Source organism: Barbus barbus (assembly GCF_936440315.1).
Source record: "Barbus barbus genome assembly, chromosome: 41".
Classification (NCBI taxonomy): Eukaryota; Metazoa; Chordata; class Actinopteri; order Cypriniformes; family Cyprinidae; genus Barbus; species Barbus barbus.
This window is the reverse complement of record NC_136719.1, coordinates 10353669-10372162: the sequence shown is the minus strand read 5'-3', so window position 1 is coordinate 10372162 and position 18494 is coordinate 10353669. Positions and strand designations below refer to the sequence as shown.

The following is an 18494-nucleotide window of genomic DNA, read 5'->3' as shown; positions in this document are numbered from 1 at the left end:
TCATGTAAACTGAAATCTGCTTGTTTGTGATGACTTGCACTGCATGTGATTATTTTGAATGTTCTGTTGTGCTGAAAGAGAGAGCAATTTTTTCCAGGAGTGGCTGAGAGGAAAAAAGGTTTTGCATAGTGATTTTGAGTGTGTGTGAGAAATATTAATTTGAAATGCTTCAAATGAAGGTTGCATTTGACTTGCCCCAGTGCAATCTCATGAACAGTCTTATATCCCTTGGGTTCATGTCTTGTCATCACATGCAAAAAATGGAAATTGGGGTTTGACTACACCGGGCAGACATCATATTGCATTATTCCTGTGATATTTGATCACATCAGGATTATGATATGTAGCAAATCCACAGAAGACAGAATCACTATGAATCTCTATCAGCTCAGAGAGGGTATTAACATTCAATGTTGCAATCCTTAAAAACTTTGACAAACTAGTTTATTTTTTTTCTTGATGGTGCACATTGTAGCAGCCGGGGACCTTGTAAACAAAACTGTCAACTTTTCCTTGAGGCTGATAAAAAATCTGTATGCCAGACAAATTAGTTTATGGCTTGATGTTTTCAAAAAGCACTTACAATTTTTGTGTGCAACATACATCAGGCATTTTATAACCAGTCTGTGGCCATGCCATCTAAGCCAGTAACAAAGCCTGACCTTAATGTCCTTACTATCTACCCATTCATCTGCTAATAAAAAGCACTACCTATATTTCTGAAACCCAGCAGAAGAAAAAAAAAAAAAACACATCAGACGGCCATCGGCTTAGGAGACAAATGGACTAAATCATCAGCAAAACGTGTTTGGCTCTGATGACTTATGAGACTGATGTCTGCCCTTTAGCTCTCCATATATGAAATTTACACTTGTATTTAATTTAAAATGTAATGTTTTTATCATAATTTCAGTCTTCACGAGACACTTCTTAAAAGTATTTAAAATCTGAAAACTACTCTTTCAGCTGAAGACCTTTAAAGTATAAATAATGAGTATAATAATTCATATGCAATGTATCTTTAAAGATAATAATTAGTTGGTCATCAGGGTGAAGCTTTTGATTTCCCTAAGGCAACACTGATGATGAGCCCTGCATGTGAAAAAGCTAAACAGCACTTAGACTGGGAAGAATCATAAATCTGACAGAGAGATCTCTCCCTTTTCTGTGATTTTAATGATGAATTAATTCAGTGTGACTGGCTGTAGTGATTCTGTAGCAGTTTAGTTTGTCACATTGAAATATATGCTTGCAAGACTCACATGTCCTCAGTCTCCTCTAATACTTTTCTTATAAATTAAAAGACCTTACATAAATGAAAAGAAACTGGTAGACTGACATTAGGAGCCTCGTATTCATCCATAACATCCGCATTTGTATTTTCACAGTGATCATTTTGATTAATTTGACAACGGATTAATCTAATATTACTTTCAAATATTCTGTCATCATATAGCTTTTTTTTATCAAAACCTTAATGCTGCCTCCCATAACATCTCTGATATTTTCACTTTTTTTCTGCTTTACTAAAACATCAAATGTACTAAAACATCAAGCACTGCCTCAGCTCACTGGAACATATTAAAGCACTTCTGTTTAAAAAATATGTAACCTTTGCAATCAGTATTGCAGCCAAAATGTACAGATCTCTTACCTATCATTTCATTGTGTGGACAAGCATTACTATTGATACTGTTCATATTTAGGGTTAAGGATTTGAACAAACACCCTGACATTATTACATTTTGCCCTATAAGTTGCCTTAAATCTTTGGTTTTATACCTAAATTGCATAAGCATAGGGGTATAATTAAAAAAAAAAATCAACTTGTGAATGACAAAACTCCAGAACAAAAATCTAATAGAATTATGCTCTAAAGCCCTCTAGAATTACAAAGAAAGGGGTCCGAGCTGTCTAATCTAAACTAGATTTGAATAGGGAAGCACCACGCATAATTCTTATTGAAACGTATGCATTTTTCAGCAAGTGTTCAAATGCCATGTTTTTCTGGACATTTGACATCCAATGAGGTGGTATGTGCACTGAATCATAAAAACGTCCCATCATTTATATGCTTGAGAAAGCTCACTACAGCATAAATCTGTGTGCAGTGAGCCACCGATAAAAATCATATGTACAAGCTGACAAGCTGTTCGGATTAGTTTGCACCATGTATGTAGTGCTGCTCTATATGAATTATAAGATGAGTGTTGGAGCATATGGCACAGATTTATTGATCCGGCCCTAAGTCATTGAAGAAAACTCCCAGAAATCACTACCACCACCAGATGCATCGTGATTTATGTGCACTGCTGTTCGTAGGCGCTGCCCAGAACAAAGCATTGATAGTGTGCAGCTACAGGCTATAACTATTCTCTTTGTTTGTTATTTACAGTTACTTTGTATGTTATTCAAGAAGCTCTTGGACTTCAGCAACTTTGTCTCTAAAAAACAGAGGAATTTGATATTGGTCTGGAGTTGCAGTTACACTTGTGCATCTATAAGCTCAGCATTTGTGCATGCTGTCCAGTAAGAGATTGCAAATCAAAGATTTGAGAGCATGCTTTCCTGTTTTATTGTTTTGTGATTTTTCAGTTGTCTTTGAATTGAAACTTACGGTGTCCATTCAATGACATAGCAGTACATTAGTCTTCGAGCATGATATGGCAGCCAGCACACCACAAAAGCAATGACCACGGCACCTGTGGAGAATAGAATAAAATAAAAATAAAAATAGGTAAAACATAGTCATAATAAGCAGCATTTCCACCTTTGTGCAATAATCTATGTAAATAAACAGTTTTCAAGAGCTCTGCTGGTGGTTTCTGCATGTAATAGTCATATTTGGTAGAAGCAGATGACTCATAATTTATTTCCTGACAGAAATAGATTCGTATCTGCCAATTTTACATGAACCATTTATTTTTCTCTGATCTGTCTCATTCTTTACCGATCCCATTTCAATTTATCTGCCCCTCCAGGTCTGATCCGAGTCAAGCAGGGATTGATCACTAATCTCTGTTGTATATTTGAATGAGGCTCTTAACTAGAGGCACAAACCTATTGATCTCTCATATAGTGACATCACACATTTGCTTCCTGATTCTGTTTCCTCACACTGTATGTGAATATTAATTTGTTTTTAGTTAGCTTCAAAACGATAAACCTTATTCATGAAACACAAGCGGAATGAATTCTGTGTAACTGTATGCACAACCATTCATATTCAAATTGTCACATTGTCAGACAGTTGAATGTCATAATTTATACACAGATGGCTTCACATGGCAATTTATTTTGCTTGTGTTTCATGAATAAAACCTAATGCAAATACAGCAGATTACAAATCATGTACGGCTGGAACGGATTTGTGCCATACATCGAGATGAATATGAATGTCAACATATTCCAGGTATTATTCCCTCCTTGGTCATGTTGTTAAAAACCATTTGGCAGAAATTATCTTTTTATTGGTGTTTCATTACAAAGAAAAAGAAGACTATTAAATGTTAGTGTGTACTAGAATACTGTCTCTGATCTAGTAAACATTCATTCATATTCAATATTTTGTTAGTTCAGGAGTAATCATTATAGTAATTTTTTTTATAACAAAATACCAATAAATAAGATAGTTTCTCCAAATTGGTTTTAACCTGTTTTTGTACATAATCTATTTCAATGTAATGTAATATTTTTTAAAATATTTAATATTTAAATTTGTATATATTAATACATTTATTATATGTAAAATATTAATACATCATTGTTTTATTTTTCTTTCTTTCTTTATTTATTCATGTATTTATATACAGAGTTTTTACCTTTCTTGTGTTTTATTTGGTCCTTTGGTACAATTAAGCATAATATTTTTTCAGTGTTGGGGAAGCTACTTTGAAACTATCATTTTAAATAGGCAAACTGCAGTAAAGCTGATGAAAAATCTAAACATAGTCAAAAACATCGTACAGTCATTTTTATTGGGGATCTTTATTGATCTTCTGAATGAACAAGAATGAATCACATTTTCTGATGCTACATAGAGAGGACTGTTTAGGACAAACTGATTGTTAATGCAAGTTAACAATGGCAGCATATATTTTTACCTCCTGCAAAATAATGAAATATTCTGTTATGTGATCTTTTGTGCAGCAAAATAGCAAATCATTTGTTGTTACAGTATTTACTGGAACTATGACGAATATAAGCTTGGCAGATGATTTTACATTATTTTCTTTATAACCAAGCACTAGTTCACCTCAAGCAAATCTATCACCACAGCTCCCTGTGTGTTTATCTCTCAGCGCCAAAACAGAGAACTGCTAAAACCATAGGCTTTTAATTTCTTTATGGATCAAACTAGTTACCAATTTATCACACAGATGGGGATTTAAATGGCTGTGTGCATTTGTGAGATTTATGGAGGGATTCCTCTTCCAGCAGAAATGCTGACTCATATAATCTCCACTTTTGTAAATTATATGAACAACAGTTCTTCTGTTTTGTTCTGCTTTTCTTGAATGATTAAATCTTGCCCAGGGTTCTTCTGATTACCCAAATTGAATTTGTATTTCTTTATTTTAGACTAGAAGCAATTAAAAGATAAAGCCCAAGAGAAGTAAGCTGGAGACAGATAAATATTGGCCTCAGTTTGTTTCTTTTGAAAATGGCAATCTGTCTCAGTTATCAGGGGTTTCCACCATCAGCAATCCCATTAGAGTGGAAGCTTTTCCTTTCTTTTGATCATTTATTGAGACGCATAAAAAAATAGAACAGCAAAATAATTACGAGAGCTACAAGTCTCTTCCCCCAGTACTCACATTATCAAAGTAAAACAGTTCATATTCCTATGTAACATTTTTGTAAATGTTGCTCTGCTCAATTTCAGCATACTGCAGCAAAATGGCCGACTGCTTTAGGCAATTTGGCTGTAACTCTTTCACTGCGGTTAATTTGAATCCTTCACCACCACTCTAAATGATCTTGTTTTCTTTGATGAATTTCATTTTCTCCTCATTCCACCTGTCTATCTCCTTATCTTATCACTAATGGAGCAGTAAACGAGTGAGTCACTCTGTATCTGAATGTTAATGTGTCAGGACGATGTTGGCCATCAGCCATGGATGAAATTCTAGAAATTCAATCATGAATACACATTTGTCTGATTAACTTTGAAATGAAAGGCACTTGGGTACATCCATGTGTGATATATATCTATATACATGTATATATGTGTGTGTGTGTGTGTTTCAAAAGGCAGCCAGACTTTATTTGTTCTCAAAGCCTGGCTGATCCCGCTCCTCCAAATAGCTTTGGATTTATAAACAAACATAAATACATATCAGTGACAGATCACACAGAAGAGGATTATGCCCTTTACACAGCAGCAAAACACTGACTGCCTCAGACAGCACTGTCGACACAAATAAATGATGTGTACAGCTTACAAACACATGCTGTCTACACAATAAGCTGTATTTTCCATAATGTGTATCAGGAGTTGCCTGAAACAAAAAAATAAGCGTGTCCATCTCATGGTTTTGTACCAGACTGTGTTGATTTCATTTGAAATCAGTAGATACATAAATGCAGTCACAAATGACAAAAATCTTGCCTGGTGCTGTGCTTTGATAAGACCTAATTAGCTCTATTATTTTAGGTTGTGAATATGGTAATTAGGCAGCGCTATTGAGAATTTTGTCCATTAAATTTTGCCACTTTCATTCTTTCGGGGGGTGGGTTCAGTCTCATTTAGCAGATTAAGACTCATTAACCAAATGCAACTTGAATTATTCATGCAGCTTGTGTAAGGCAAATTTGTGAGAAACATAAAAATGGTGTGTAATATCTTGATGGAAGCAATTATTAGCATCTGAAAAGGACCAGAGATGTTGCTTCCTCTTCTCGGTCAGAGTGACACTTCCTGTCACAGTTCTTGCACAGGGTCAAGATGAGCACCTAATCACATTGCAAACCAATGAGAATAGATCTTCCTCCCTTTCTTTTACTCTCTCTACAAATGTGAATCTATAAGTCATAATGTCTTTCTGCTAGCTCTCCTAAATGCTGTCATACAGCCAGATACAATCTTTAAGGACATTCTTTTCTTAAATGCACATTCACTAAGAAGATATGGTGAGAGATATTCCCTCAATGGTGAAATGTTCTTACAAAGTTATGTAAAGACAAAATCTATCTATTAAACTTAACTTGAATTTAAATATTGCACATTTTATTATGAATGCGTGCACTTTATTTGACGTCTTGTGGACTGTTGAAAAAACAACACCCACCCACTGCCATGATAAAGCTTGGAAGAGCCAGGACAATTTTTTTATATAACTCTAATTGATAGTTTTCACGTAACCTCACACGTCTATCTGGTTGTGGCCTAATGGATAGAGAGTCGGACTTGTAACCTGAAGGTCGTGGGTTCGAGTCTCAGGTCCAGCAGGGATTGTAGGTGGGGGAGTGAATATCCAACACTCTCTCCACCCTCAATACCACGACTGAGGTGAGACCCTTGAGCAAGGCACCGAACCCCCAACTGCTCCCCGGGCGCTGCAGCATTGGCTGCCCACTGCTCCAGGTGTGTGTTCAATACTGTGTGTACACTTGGATGGTTAAATGCAGAGCACAAATTCTGAGTATGGGTCACCATACTTGGCCACACACCACTTCCCTTTCCCTTACAGAAACGAAGCTTTGCTCCACTGACCGCCAGCTGTTTTTACACAGATTGCATGAAGTAATAATGTAGTAAAACGCAGATATTAAAAGGCGAGATTCAGTGGACACCTTATTGATGTATATTCTGTACTGGCAAGAGGATGAAGCCAGAATATAAACGCAATGTGCAAAGTTTCACATTAAATGGCTTCCCATAGAAAACCATTAGAAGGAAAACACTGAATCATTAAGTGGACTGCGTTCATATTCCGGCCTCATCTGCTTGCCTGTGTAAACTATGCATCATTAATATGGTGATTACTGAATTTAATATTTTAATATTACAGTTTTAAATGTATTACAGCACTTTAAGTGTTTTTACAGCATTTTGTCGCACTGTTTATTATTTAAATATTGCCGCGGGGGCTTAATATGGATTGCAAATGGCCAAAACTTGCATTTTGTTCAGACCTTTTGTTTTATTCTTTTGAGAGGTGATCTAGATATTTGCGGCTGGGAAACAGATGAAAAATTGACACGCTTGTGCAGCAGTTCTATGGATGTTTTGCCCTCCAGGGCTTCGAGCCGGTCACGTGACTGAAAACTATCAGTTGAATTTGTCTGAAAGAAGAAAGTCATATACACCTAGGATGCCCTCGATGGTGAGTAAAACACAGGCTAATTTTCATTTTTGGGTGAACTAACCCTTTAATACTTTTAACCCCAGGCAGGATTTTAAAACTGACATAATCACACATGCAGAAATGAGAAGCATTTCTTTTTTATTCTTGTTGTTTTTTTGAGGGGGCACTATAATAGCAGTCCTAGAAGAAATTGAACACCTGTTTTGTTTTGTTTTTCACTTGAAAATTCATTTGCAATCAATTTTTGAAACTTTTTGGGACATTTTGGAACTTTCAGAAATCCATTTTGTGAATTCCACGCACAAAATCTGTTTTAAGTACACATTTGTGCACAAAATCCTTGTTATAAGAAGTACATTATAGCATACCTTTTAAAGGAGTACTTATTACGAATAATACGCTTTAAAATAATATGAACAGAATTTAATGTTTTAGGACACTTAACTGCATTTTATTTGCTAACTGAAATTAAATGAAAATGTATTATGTATTATTTTAATAATAATAATATAAATTTTTGACCCACGTTGGTAGAACTTAACTACATCTTTATATTTTAGAATTTCTTCTATTGTCTTTGAAATACAGTATGTACTGACTGAATACATTTACATTTAGTCATTTTGCAGACGCTTTTATCCAAAGCGACTTACAATTGGGGAATACATAAAGCGATTAATCTTGAAGAGGCAATCAGACAGAGGAAGTGCTCGTAACACCAAGTCTCAGGCATTGTTCAAATAAGTACAAGCTAGTAAGGGAAGGAATAAATAAAGAGAAAGAAAGTTTTTTATAAAGGATGAAGTCAAGTAGTGTCGAAAGAGACGAGTTTTCAGTTGCTGCCTGAAGACTGACAGGGATCCAGCATTCTGGATAGGGGTGGGAAGATCGTTCCAACAGCCAGGAATGGTGAACGAGAATGTTCTGGAGACTGATTTTGAGCCTCTCTGTGATGGTACCACAAGGTGTCACTCACTAGCAGATCTCAGACTTCTGGAGGGGATGTAGATTCGTAATAGTGAGTGGAAGTAGGAGGGTGCTGAGCCTGTGGTTGTTCTATATGCAAGCATCAGTGTCTTGAACTTGATGCGAGCTGTAACTGGTAGCCAGTGCAAGGAGACAAAGAGAGGCGTAACATGGGTGTAACAATATAAATAAATGAACTTGAATGTCATATTTATGAATATATTTGTAATGATGAAGCTGCAATTTAGTGCATTTAAATATATTATATTTAATTGTAATATTAAATAACACACTACAGTTAAAATTCAAGTATATACTCATAGTATGTTATGTTGAAGTAGAATGCACTTTAAAAACTTTAAATTTGACATATATATTTATTTATATATTTATTCATTTAGCTGACGCTTTTATCCAAAGCGACTTACAATTGCTATATATGTCAGAGGCCTCTGGAGCAACTAGGGTTAAGTGTCTTGCTCAGGGACACATTGGTGTCTCACAGTGGATTCGAACCCAGGTCTCTCACACCAAAGGCATGTGTCTTATCCACTGTGCCACCCACCACCCCCACATTATTACAAATTGGACTTTTAAAACTGGCCTGTTATTTAATTAATATTGTATTACTATTTTTTCACAAAGGAAGGAAGTGATATATCAAATGCTTTAACGTATAACTGTATTTTTTCATGAAATAATGCATTCTGTCATGTGATTCCCTCATTCCTCTAAATTATTCAGGTTACTCTTGGTGCCCTTAAGGTGTTTCTGGCACAAATTCACATCAAACCCTCTATTGTGATAAGATTTAAAAATAATTGTCTCCCCCTTAGTGCTGAAAGCTGGTGTGAGAGCAGTCAAAAGTCTTAGACCGTACACTTACCCTTTAATGGACGCTGCAGTCAACGGGCAAAACAGACTAGCTCTAGAGTCTTCCCTAGAGTACATATCTAACTGCATCTCTAATGGAAAAATTCATGTTCTTCCTGTTTATTATTAAGTCCAAAGTGAATTAAGCGGCTTTTAAAATGAAGTTAAACCGAACTGCTATGGCAGATAGTTTTTGCTCTTCCTTGTTAGACCAGCACCAAACATTTTACAAATCCAAACAACTATATGAAATCTTACAAAGTGCTGTGGGGAGTAAACATAATTTGCTTTGCACACATGCAATATTCAGTTTTCATTTGCCAGTAAAATGAAAGAAAAGAAGTAGGTAGATAAAATAGAGCTGTTCGTGGAAGCAAGTAAGGCAGTACAGAGAGCCTGTGCTGATATGAGCTTTATAATAGGTGTCTTTTGTGATAAAACATACATGTGACTCAGCCTTGTCCTGTATTTTATAAATTAAATGCTTTTCACTGTTTCACTGTGAAGAGTTTATGGCTATATTCATCTATAGAGAGATTTGTATTTAGTTAAATGAGAAAACCAGGCTCCTTATTAGCTTTCTGTTCATCGATCAATACACTCAGTGAGACACTGCACAACACTTATCATAATAATATATGGTCTCACACTCACACACACACACACACACACACACTCACACACGCACACGCACACGCACGCACGCACGCACGCACACACACACACACACACACACACATATTCTCCTAGAGAATGGAATTGCAGGGCAAGTGTTAAAGGTTTCAATAGCATCTCTTTAGGCCCTTAATGGTTTAGCTCCTGTGTACCTAACTTGTCTTCTACCACGCTACAATCCAACGTAGCGTGGTAGAAGACAAGTTAGGTACACACCATCCCTAAGGTCGCAAAACTCTGGACTTTTGGTAGTACCTAGGATAGCAAAGTCCACTGAAGGAGGTAGAGCTTTTTCACATTTGGCTCCCAAACTCTGGAATAGCCTTCCTGATAACATTCAGACAAACTCTCTCTGTTTAAATCTAGATTAAAGACACATCTCTTTAGCCAAGCATTCACATAATGCATCTTATAATCTTGTACTGCAGTTATATCTGATCAAATGTACATTATTATTATTCTTTAGCTTGGGTTGAACAAATCATTTTTGCTTAGATTGAACAGCAGCTACGCTAATTATGTCTCTATTTGTTTCTCATCAACATCATTAACATCCCGTGGTAACTAGAAATTACAGAAGCTTCAGTCTGGATCCAACCCTTAAATGATCTGAGATGACCGAACACCTGATAAAAGATAATGCAAACCCCTCAGAGAACCTCAGAGGATGCCAACGCTCAGAAAACATACAGAATTACCAAATTTTGCCATAAGTTAAATATATTAAGGTTCTGCAATATATAAATATATTGTGGAAACTTAATTTCCTGTAGAGCTGCTTTGCAATGATTTGTATCATAAAATGCGCTATACAAATGAGCTTGAACTTGATCTAATAGGGGTAAGTTGAAGCTGTTGCTCATATAGACATCAAGATTGTTTGTCCTGCAAGTATGGATGTTTTGGGGTAGTTTGTGAAGGCTTCCAAGTAAATTAAAGTAAGGATTCCCACCAAAAAATCCATCCACTAATACAGAGACTGACAGTCTGTCTGGAGTGTGCAAAAACAAGGATAATGCACAGCTAGGTGCGCATTAAACAATTTTAATGCCCTATGCTGTCACAGGACTATGGTAATGGTGGGATATTTTGCTTCCACATTGTGCAATAAAACCATTGGACTGCATTGGAATGATGCTCGGCCAATCAGATTTGAGGACTGTTTTGGCTGTTGTACGAATTTAAGATATGTACCGTTCAAATGTTTGGGGTGGGTTGGTAAATTCTTTTTAAATGTTTTTGATAGAAGGAGATTATGCTCACCAAGGCTGCATTTATTTGATCAAAATATAGTAAAAACAGTGAAATATTATTATGAATTTAAATAACCTTTTCTTTTATACTATAAAAAGGAAACAATTCCTATGATGGCAAAGCCAAATTTTCAGCAGCCATTTTTCCAGTCTTCTGTCACATGATACTTAAGAAATCATTCCAATATGCTGATTTGCTGCAAACCCCATTTCTTACTATTATCATTGTTAAAACAGTTGAGCTGCTTTATATTTTTGTGGAAAATATGGTGCATTTTTTTTCCAGAATTCGTTAACGAATGAAATTTCAAATGAACAGCATTTATTTGAAATATAAATCTTTTGTAACATTACAAATCTTTACTGACACTTGTTGATCAATTTAATGCATCCTTGCTGAATTAAATAAAATGTTTTTTTAATTTACATAAAAATAATAATCTTACTGACACAAATGTTTGGATGGTAGTGTAAGGTAATTTGTTGACTACTTAAAACAGTAGGCAATATCACTGTTGGAAATCCACCATCACAAAAGTGTTTGGTCTTCTTTAAGATATAATTGTTTTTTTACTCTTGTATACTACTGATTGTATGCATAGATTTTATATTTTATATTATTATACGCTATACTTGAGAAATCATAAAAGTACTCACGCAGCACCATGACTCCATGGCGCATTGATTGGGCACGGTTGGGTTCAACAGCAACACTGAGCATGGTAGCATTGCCTCCGATGATACAGATGCGATTGTCCTGAGCAGACTCCCGAAACATGCGCAGCAGCTGACTGGCTATAACTCCATTTAATGCTGAGATCACTGCCATGGGAACCACAAAGGACAGGAAGGCATTCACCTTGAGGAAAATGGAACAAGGAAAAAGAGGGACTTAAGTATGCAAAGGACTTTGACTTTTATTTATTTTTATTTTTTGACTGCCACAATGCTATCTCCAGTTGGCAGGGCACCCTGCGAGGGTGTGTATGATAAAAGACTGGAAGTCAGTTGGACTAAATTTGAATTAAATTGACGAATTATTTGTGTATGCAAACATTAATATGCATGCATTTGACAAACACATTTATCCAAAGCAACATTGAGTTTATTTATTGCATTCAATATATAGACTATATTTTATAATTTCATGCATTGCCTGGTAGTCAAACTTGAGTATGTCAAATAACATTGTTTTTTTACTTATTTTTGGTATCAGTTATGTGTATTCAAGGAGCCATGATCATTTTTATCATTCTTCCACCTGGATAAGAAGGTACTCATGACACCTTTTGATAAACTCACTTACCCCTAATGTACACACACACACACACACACACACACAGTAATTATTGGTGCAAGATGTGGGGGCCTCATAGGTTTTCTTGAACTGGTCACATTCCTATATCCGTCATTCCATTTTGCACCAGCTGATCTTTTGTTCCTTTCATTTTTTTTGCTGTTGCCAAAGCAAATTAATCTCATGCGTTCTGACATCTGCACTGCATGAAAACCAGAGATCTTGCCAAGACTATTGAAATACTCCTTAGTGCTAATTTAGAAGAACATGGTGTTGTTTTAGGCTGTCATGTTAAATTGGTGTTCAGCAGATGACTAGAGTTAAAGAGCCCAGGACTGTTCCTTCCAGACTGAGAAACATAAAAGGGATCTGCAGGAACAAACTTGGGTTTTTTTTTTCAACACATTAAAAACCTACTGAAGGGAAAGAGGATGGGAATATTTAAAGTCTTTAATGAGAAAGGTCAGAGATGTTAGGACTGAACATGTTCTAGAAGAAAGTGTTCTTTTTTGCTTGTTACTGCAAGGTTGGGCCAGGGCTACTAATTAAAACCAAACAGGACTCAAAAGCAATTTTAAAAAGTCATTGCTTCAAGATTTCACCAGTAAGAGGATTTGGGTGCTAACATGATGTTGGGTTACATGGGAACAAAATATCATATTGTATTTTTTGTCATCATATCTGCCTAACCATGAAGTACAAACTTGGTTCTAATCGCGATGTGAAAAGTGGGCTTTGTGGCATATTGGTGTAATTGATCTCAGGAATGGTGTAGTGTAGTGTTTGCAGGTATAAAGCATATGATGCAGGAATAATAAATAATTGGCAGTACCAAAAAAAGCAATATACGAAATGAGTAGTATGCTGTAGTATTTCATAAAATTCGGTATGCATATATAAATCATTTAAATATAAAATAAATCCTGGTGCAGATGTTTTACAGCAGTGAATGTGTTATAGCTGCCATCATTGTGCCTGACAGTTTTAATTATGTTGTTTTCCGCAAATTATTTAGCAAAAAAGCTAAATGTTCATATACTGCATCCTCATCATTTTTTAAACATATTTAATGTAAGCATTTTTAATTTATGTTCTAACACTTTGTGTTAATTTATGTTCTAATGGTTTTAAGAACCTTAATGGGATTAATAATCTCACATTACATAACTGCAGGCTGTCTCACTAATTATGTTTGTTAAATCAGTTCTCACACTGAACAAAATACAGAGAAAAATCCTCTGTGTGTTTATGAAGACACACAAACACAAGCAAAATTAAGAGGGTTGGTCTGCCATGTGTAACAAAGCCATGGGTGTACTGGCAAACAAATGTGATTTCTTTAGGGATTCTTTAGCTGAGTTCAATAAGATACAAAAGCCAGACCAGCCATAATCCAATGTATATAAATATGGCAGAAATTACTTTCAAAAGTAAAGGAACTTTCAAAAATCTACAAGTCAATCTATTATTCAGTCATGACAAGAAGACAGGCAAATTTGTGCTTGTATTCTTGTTTGATTCCCCTGGCATCACAGATGGAATGCTTTGTGTGTGATTGCACACATCGTTTTTTAAACTTGCCTTCAACCTGCAAAGAGCCCATCTCCATGGGAACCGCAGAGGTAGTTTAAAGGAGTTCAGCCACCTTATTAAATGGACAGTTGTGTTTTGAGACAGTTCAGATTGATTTTAATGATAGTGTTGGTATAATGGAGAACCCTGACCACATACTGTATTTATACATGATTTATTTAGGCATTGTGCAAATGCACCTATATGAGCAGAGACGAATATTATGCTTATTTGTGAGTCATGTTTAATTTTTAGTAGAATGTTCCCTGATTGGTGACTGAGGAAGGTCTGCACTGTGACTGTCTATGAATGTTTGTCTAAGAATGTCCAGGAAAATGACATTCCCATATCATTTCTCCATCAAAGCTTTCCAGCAGGTATGCTCACTTAGGCAACAGTGCACATACACACTCGAATAAGCAAACAAATCATGTGGCAAATCAAATTCCACTCAAGTGTCTGCTTGTCGAGGGCCTTGTGCTCAGGTTCCTGCAGTCCTGCATGGATTAGCTACACCATAAACAACAGAGTGCCAGGGCACGACTGCCTAATGGATAGAGAGTCGGACTTGTAACCTGAAGGTTGTGGGTTTGAGTCTCAGGTCTGGCAGGGATTGTGGGTGGGGGGAGTGAATAACCAACACTCTCTCCACCCTCAATACCACGACTGAGGTGAGACCCTTGAGCAAGGCACCGAACCCCCAACTGCTCCCCGGGCGCTGCAGCATTGGTTGCCCACTGCTCCGGGTGTATGTTCACTACTGTGTGTTCACTACTGTGTGTACACTTGGATGGGTTAAATGCAGAGCACAAATTATGAGTATGGGTCACCATACTTGGCCACACACCACTTCCCTTTCCCCATGACTGAAGATGTTCACTGTGTTTTTATTTAGTCTGGACACTGAAGCAGCAGTATTATCATGGCTCTGTTTTCATCAGTGCAAACCAGGTTGACAGCATCGTTTTTACCTCAGTGGTAAATGGCCTATGGCATCTCAGCAGTTTACCTCAACATTAGCACACTATGCTCCCTAGACCTTTTCTGGGTAACAGAACAGATATTTTCATGTTTACAAATATTCCTGACATGCATACAGTCTCCATGCTCTTCTCCCCTGGCCTTCTGACAGGAAGTGACACCACTGAGCCTACGGCACTCTGTTGTTCTGGTTTGCATCAATTAATCTTTGTTAATGTTAGTTAAGAAAAAAACAACTGTTCACTGTTAGTACTTGTTAGCACAGGTCCATCAAATAATAATAAGATACAAGTTTTGATTTTAGTAAAGCATTTTAGTTTAGCATTAGTAAATATTGGAATTATCATTAACTTAGATTAATAAATGCTTTAGACATATTTTTTATTGTTCATAGCAAGTAGTTATTTAACTAAATTAAACTAATTGTAAAGCATTACCATTATAAGCATTACCATTATATTCAAGAGAATACATTTACTTTTACAGTATATGTTATAGTATTATATATTTATTGTAGTGCTGGGCAACGATTAATTGCGATTAATCACATCCAAAATAAAAGTTTTGTTTATATAATATATGTGTGTGTGCTGTGTGTATTCATTATGTATATAAAAAGACAAACACATACAGTATATATTTTGAAAATATTTACATGTATATGTTTATATTCATATAACTTATATTATATATAAATATATTTAATATATAAACACAACACATTTTTCTTAAATATATAAATGCATGTGTTTGTATTTATATATACAAATAATAAACATACAAAGTACACACACACACACACGTTTATATATTATATAAACAAAACTTTTATTTTGGATGCGATTAATCGTTGCCCAGCACTAATTTATTGTGTTGTGTTTGGACTTTTAGTTTGTTTCTTGGTTTCCTGTGCTGGTTCACTCTGTAGGTTTTTGTTGTTGATTGGTTACCTTTGATTGTCTCCACATGTGTTCCTTGTAAGCCCATATAAAGCCCTGGTGTTTACTATATTCTTTTTTTTTTTTTTATTGCAAAAATAATAAAGAATACAGTATAATGGAAAACAAACAGAGAAGAACAGTATGTACAAAAGAACACAGTACCTTTCAAAAAAAAACAAAAAAAAAACATGGATTAATAGATAGAAAAATAAATGTAAGTACTTTAAATTTGGCAGACAAAAAGAGAGATAGAGGGCATACAAATAAAGATACAAATATATTAAGGGAAAATGTTAAATTTAGCACAGATTCTTGAAGTTTTTAAAGCTTTCTTGTTAACAGACATTGATATTGTATTTAAATACAGTTTCAGTTCTTGTTTAAAGACATTAAAGTGGGGTTTACATTTAGTATATTTACATTTATGGACATAAAACTTTCCAATAAATAACAGAAGGTTTATACAAAAACTTGCATGAAATAGATTCTTATCTTTAACATAAAACCCAAAAAGAATGTGTTTATAGCACAAAGAGAAATCATAAAAAAACATTTTGGACAATCAAAGCATTAAGATTATTCCAAAAAGACTGAACACAAGGACATTCCCAAAACAAACGAGCTACAGTTTCAGAAGAAAATTCACAGAAAGAACAAAATATATCAATGTCACTTTTAAATTTCTGTAAAAACGGCTTGTTTACTATATTCTTACTCAGTTGTTATGTGAGTGTTTTGTTCTCTGTTTTCTTGTGCCATGGTTATCTGTTCTTGCCCCCCCCCCTTCTTAATATTTACCTAAATTCACCAGATTTTATAATCTAAACAGTCAAAAATGTTGCTTGCTACACTATATCTGATTTACAGGTCAGTTCTAGGGCTCTGCATGATAATTACTGCATGACATATGACAGTTGTTATATGAGTGTTTTGTTCTCTGTTTTCTTGTGCCATGGTTACCTGTTCTAGTACCCCCCCCCCCCCCCCCCCCCCCCCACTCTTATTCCCATTCTGTGCCTGCATTGTAAAAGGCATTTCCAAAGATCTGTGTGACACATCAAATCTGATTACATTTGATATAAATAATAATGTTATTTGTCTTCTTCTTTTAATCAGTTATGAACACTGGGATATTTTATGTTATTTTTATATTGTATGTTGTATTTATATTATATTAATTTGTATTGCATTATTTAATATAGTCACCCTGAGGGTATTATATTATTGGGCAACACTGTGCTCTGTTTAATTTAGAAATTTTTATTACCTGTATTATGATGGGGGTTATCAAGTTTATTTTATAAATCAGGGTAACTTTACTGATTAAATTCAAATAAATGCAAAAGCACAATAGCTAGAAATGAATACACAAGATTTGAGCATTAACTTGTTAGGGTGTATGTCAAACAACATCCACAACATTACAATTAGCAAGTTGATGTATGCATTCGTTTTTCTGGAATGTTTATGTTAAATGCTAATTTCACAGTTAAAATTCTGTTAGTTTTTTGTGTCCAGTGTCAGACCACCTGAGCAGACCTCATAATTAAATTCTCTCTTTACTCAGCACTGCACCTTTAAAGCTGGGGCAAGTGCATTTTGATGTGTTAAACAGATTAGCTGCCTGTTCATTTTTGTTTTTTTATCATCAATAGATTTCTAAGCTGCCTCACTCAGTAAAGCCACTGATCCCACCAGACAACTACATCAAACTAAAAAACCCACAGATAATGGGAATGCAACAGGGATGCTCTTATGAAACAGATGATAAACAGACTAATGGAGCAACAGGCACAGCCGTGCGTGTTAATAAAACACAGTTGCAGCACTGCAATAGGTTGGAGTTATTCAAATGAGCTCTTTGTGCCTTGTACATATTTGTTCAATTTGAGTACTGTGCAGTTTGATTTAACCAATTAATGACCCTTAGAGGCTCTAATGAGGTAATTAGCTAAAGCCTGGGCTGCGGTGTGTAGCCACAACCTGCAAGTGTGGCCCTTGAGGGTTATGAGCAATATTAATTCATATTTGTTCACTTCAAATCGCAGCACATGCCCATTGTGTGTGTTAAAGCTGAGGGTGGGTTAGTGAGGTTTCTATGGTTACTGACAGAACACTGTTTGTTTATTTGTACTGTCTTTTGTCTCCCATGCATTTTTATTCTCATAATCTTAATTGTCGTTCTTTCTTAAATACACAGAAATACAATAAAGCCAGTTTTTCTGTATTATAAGAACATTTGTTCAACATGACATGTCCTTGGTTGAATTGCGCTTTTAGAAAGAAAAAAAAAATACAAAAGCTGTTTCTAGCTTTTCAAAAAGCTACACTTTTGTTCCTTTCACGTACTAATATGTACCTTTAAGGGTGCACTCTTTGAAAAGGTATGCCTTCTGTCTCAGAGAGTGCAGATTAAACACTGTGTTGCTTCAAAGAAAAAAAATTCTTTGTAATACTGCATCAAAATATAATAAATTCTCTCCTCTTCCTTTTGCTGCTGCTGTCATTCAGACCCTGCAGGCTATTGCATATTAACTAATAGAAATGCCTCAGATGCTCCAACATCTAAAGCGGTTTTTAAAGGTATAGCTGTGTGTGTGTGTGTGTGTGTGTAGTTCACCCCACG

General features: G+C 35.5%; 1 protein-coding gene across 2 annotated transcripts in view; it reads right to left on the bottom strand.

Moving 5' to 3' along the window:
• The window catches only part of LOC306860748 (neurotensin receptor type 1-like), a 35301-nt gene that overhangs the window by 4885 nt on the left and 11922 nt on the right, over window positions 1-18494 (bottom strand). Inside the window, exons 2-3 of one of the 2 annotated variants that reach the window (XM_079402623.1) lie at window positions 11735-11936; window positions 2618-2702 (exon numbers count right to left, since the gene is read on the bottom strand). In XM_079402623.1, the coding sequence (XP_079258749.1) occupies window positions 2618-2702; window positions 11735-11936 (287 nt within the window). The remainder of the gene's footprint in view (window positions 1-2617; window positions 2703-11734; window positions 11937-18494) is intronic. The other variant, XM_079402624.1, reaches the window with a different exon arrangement.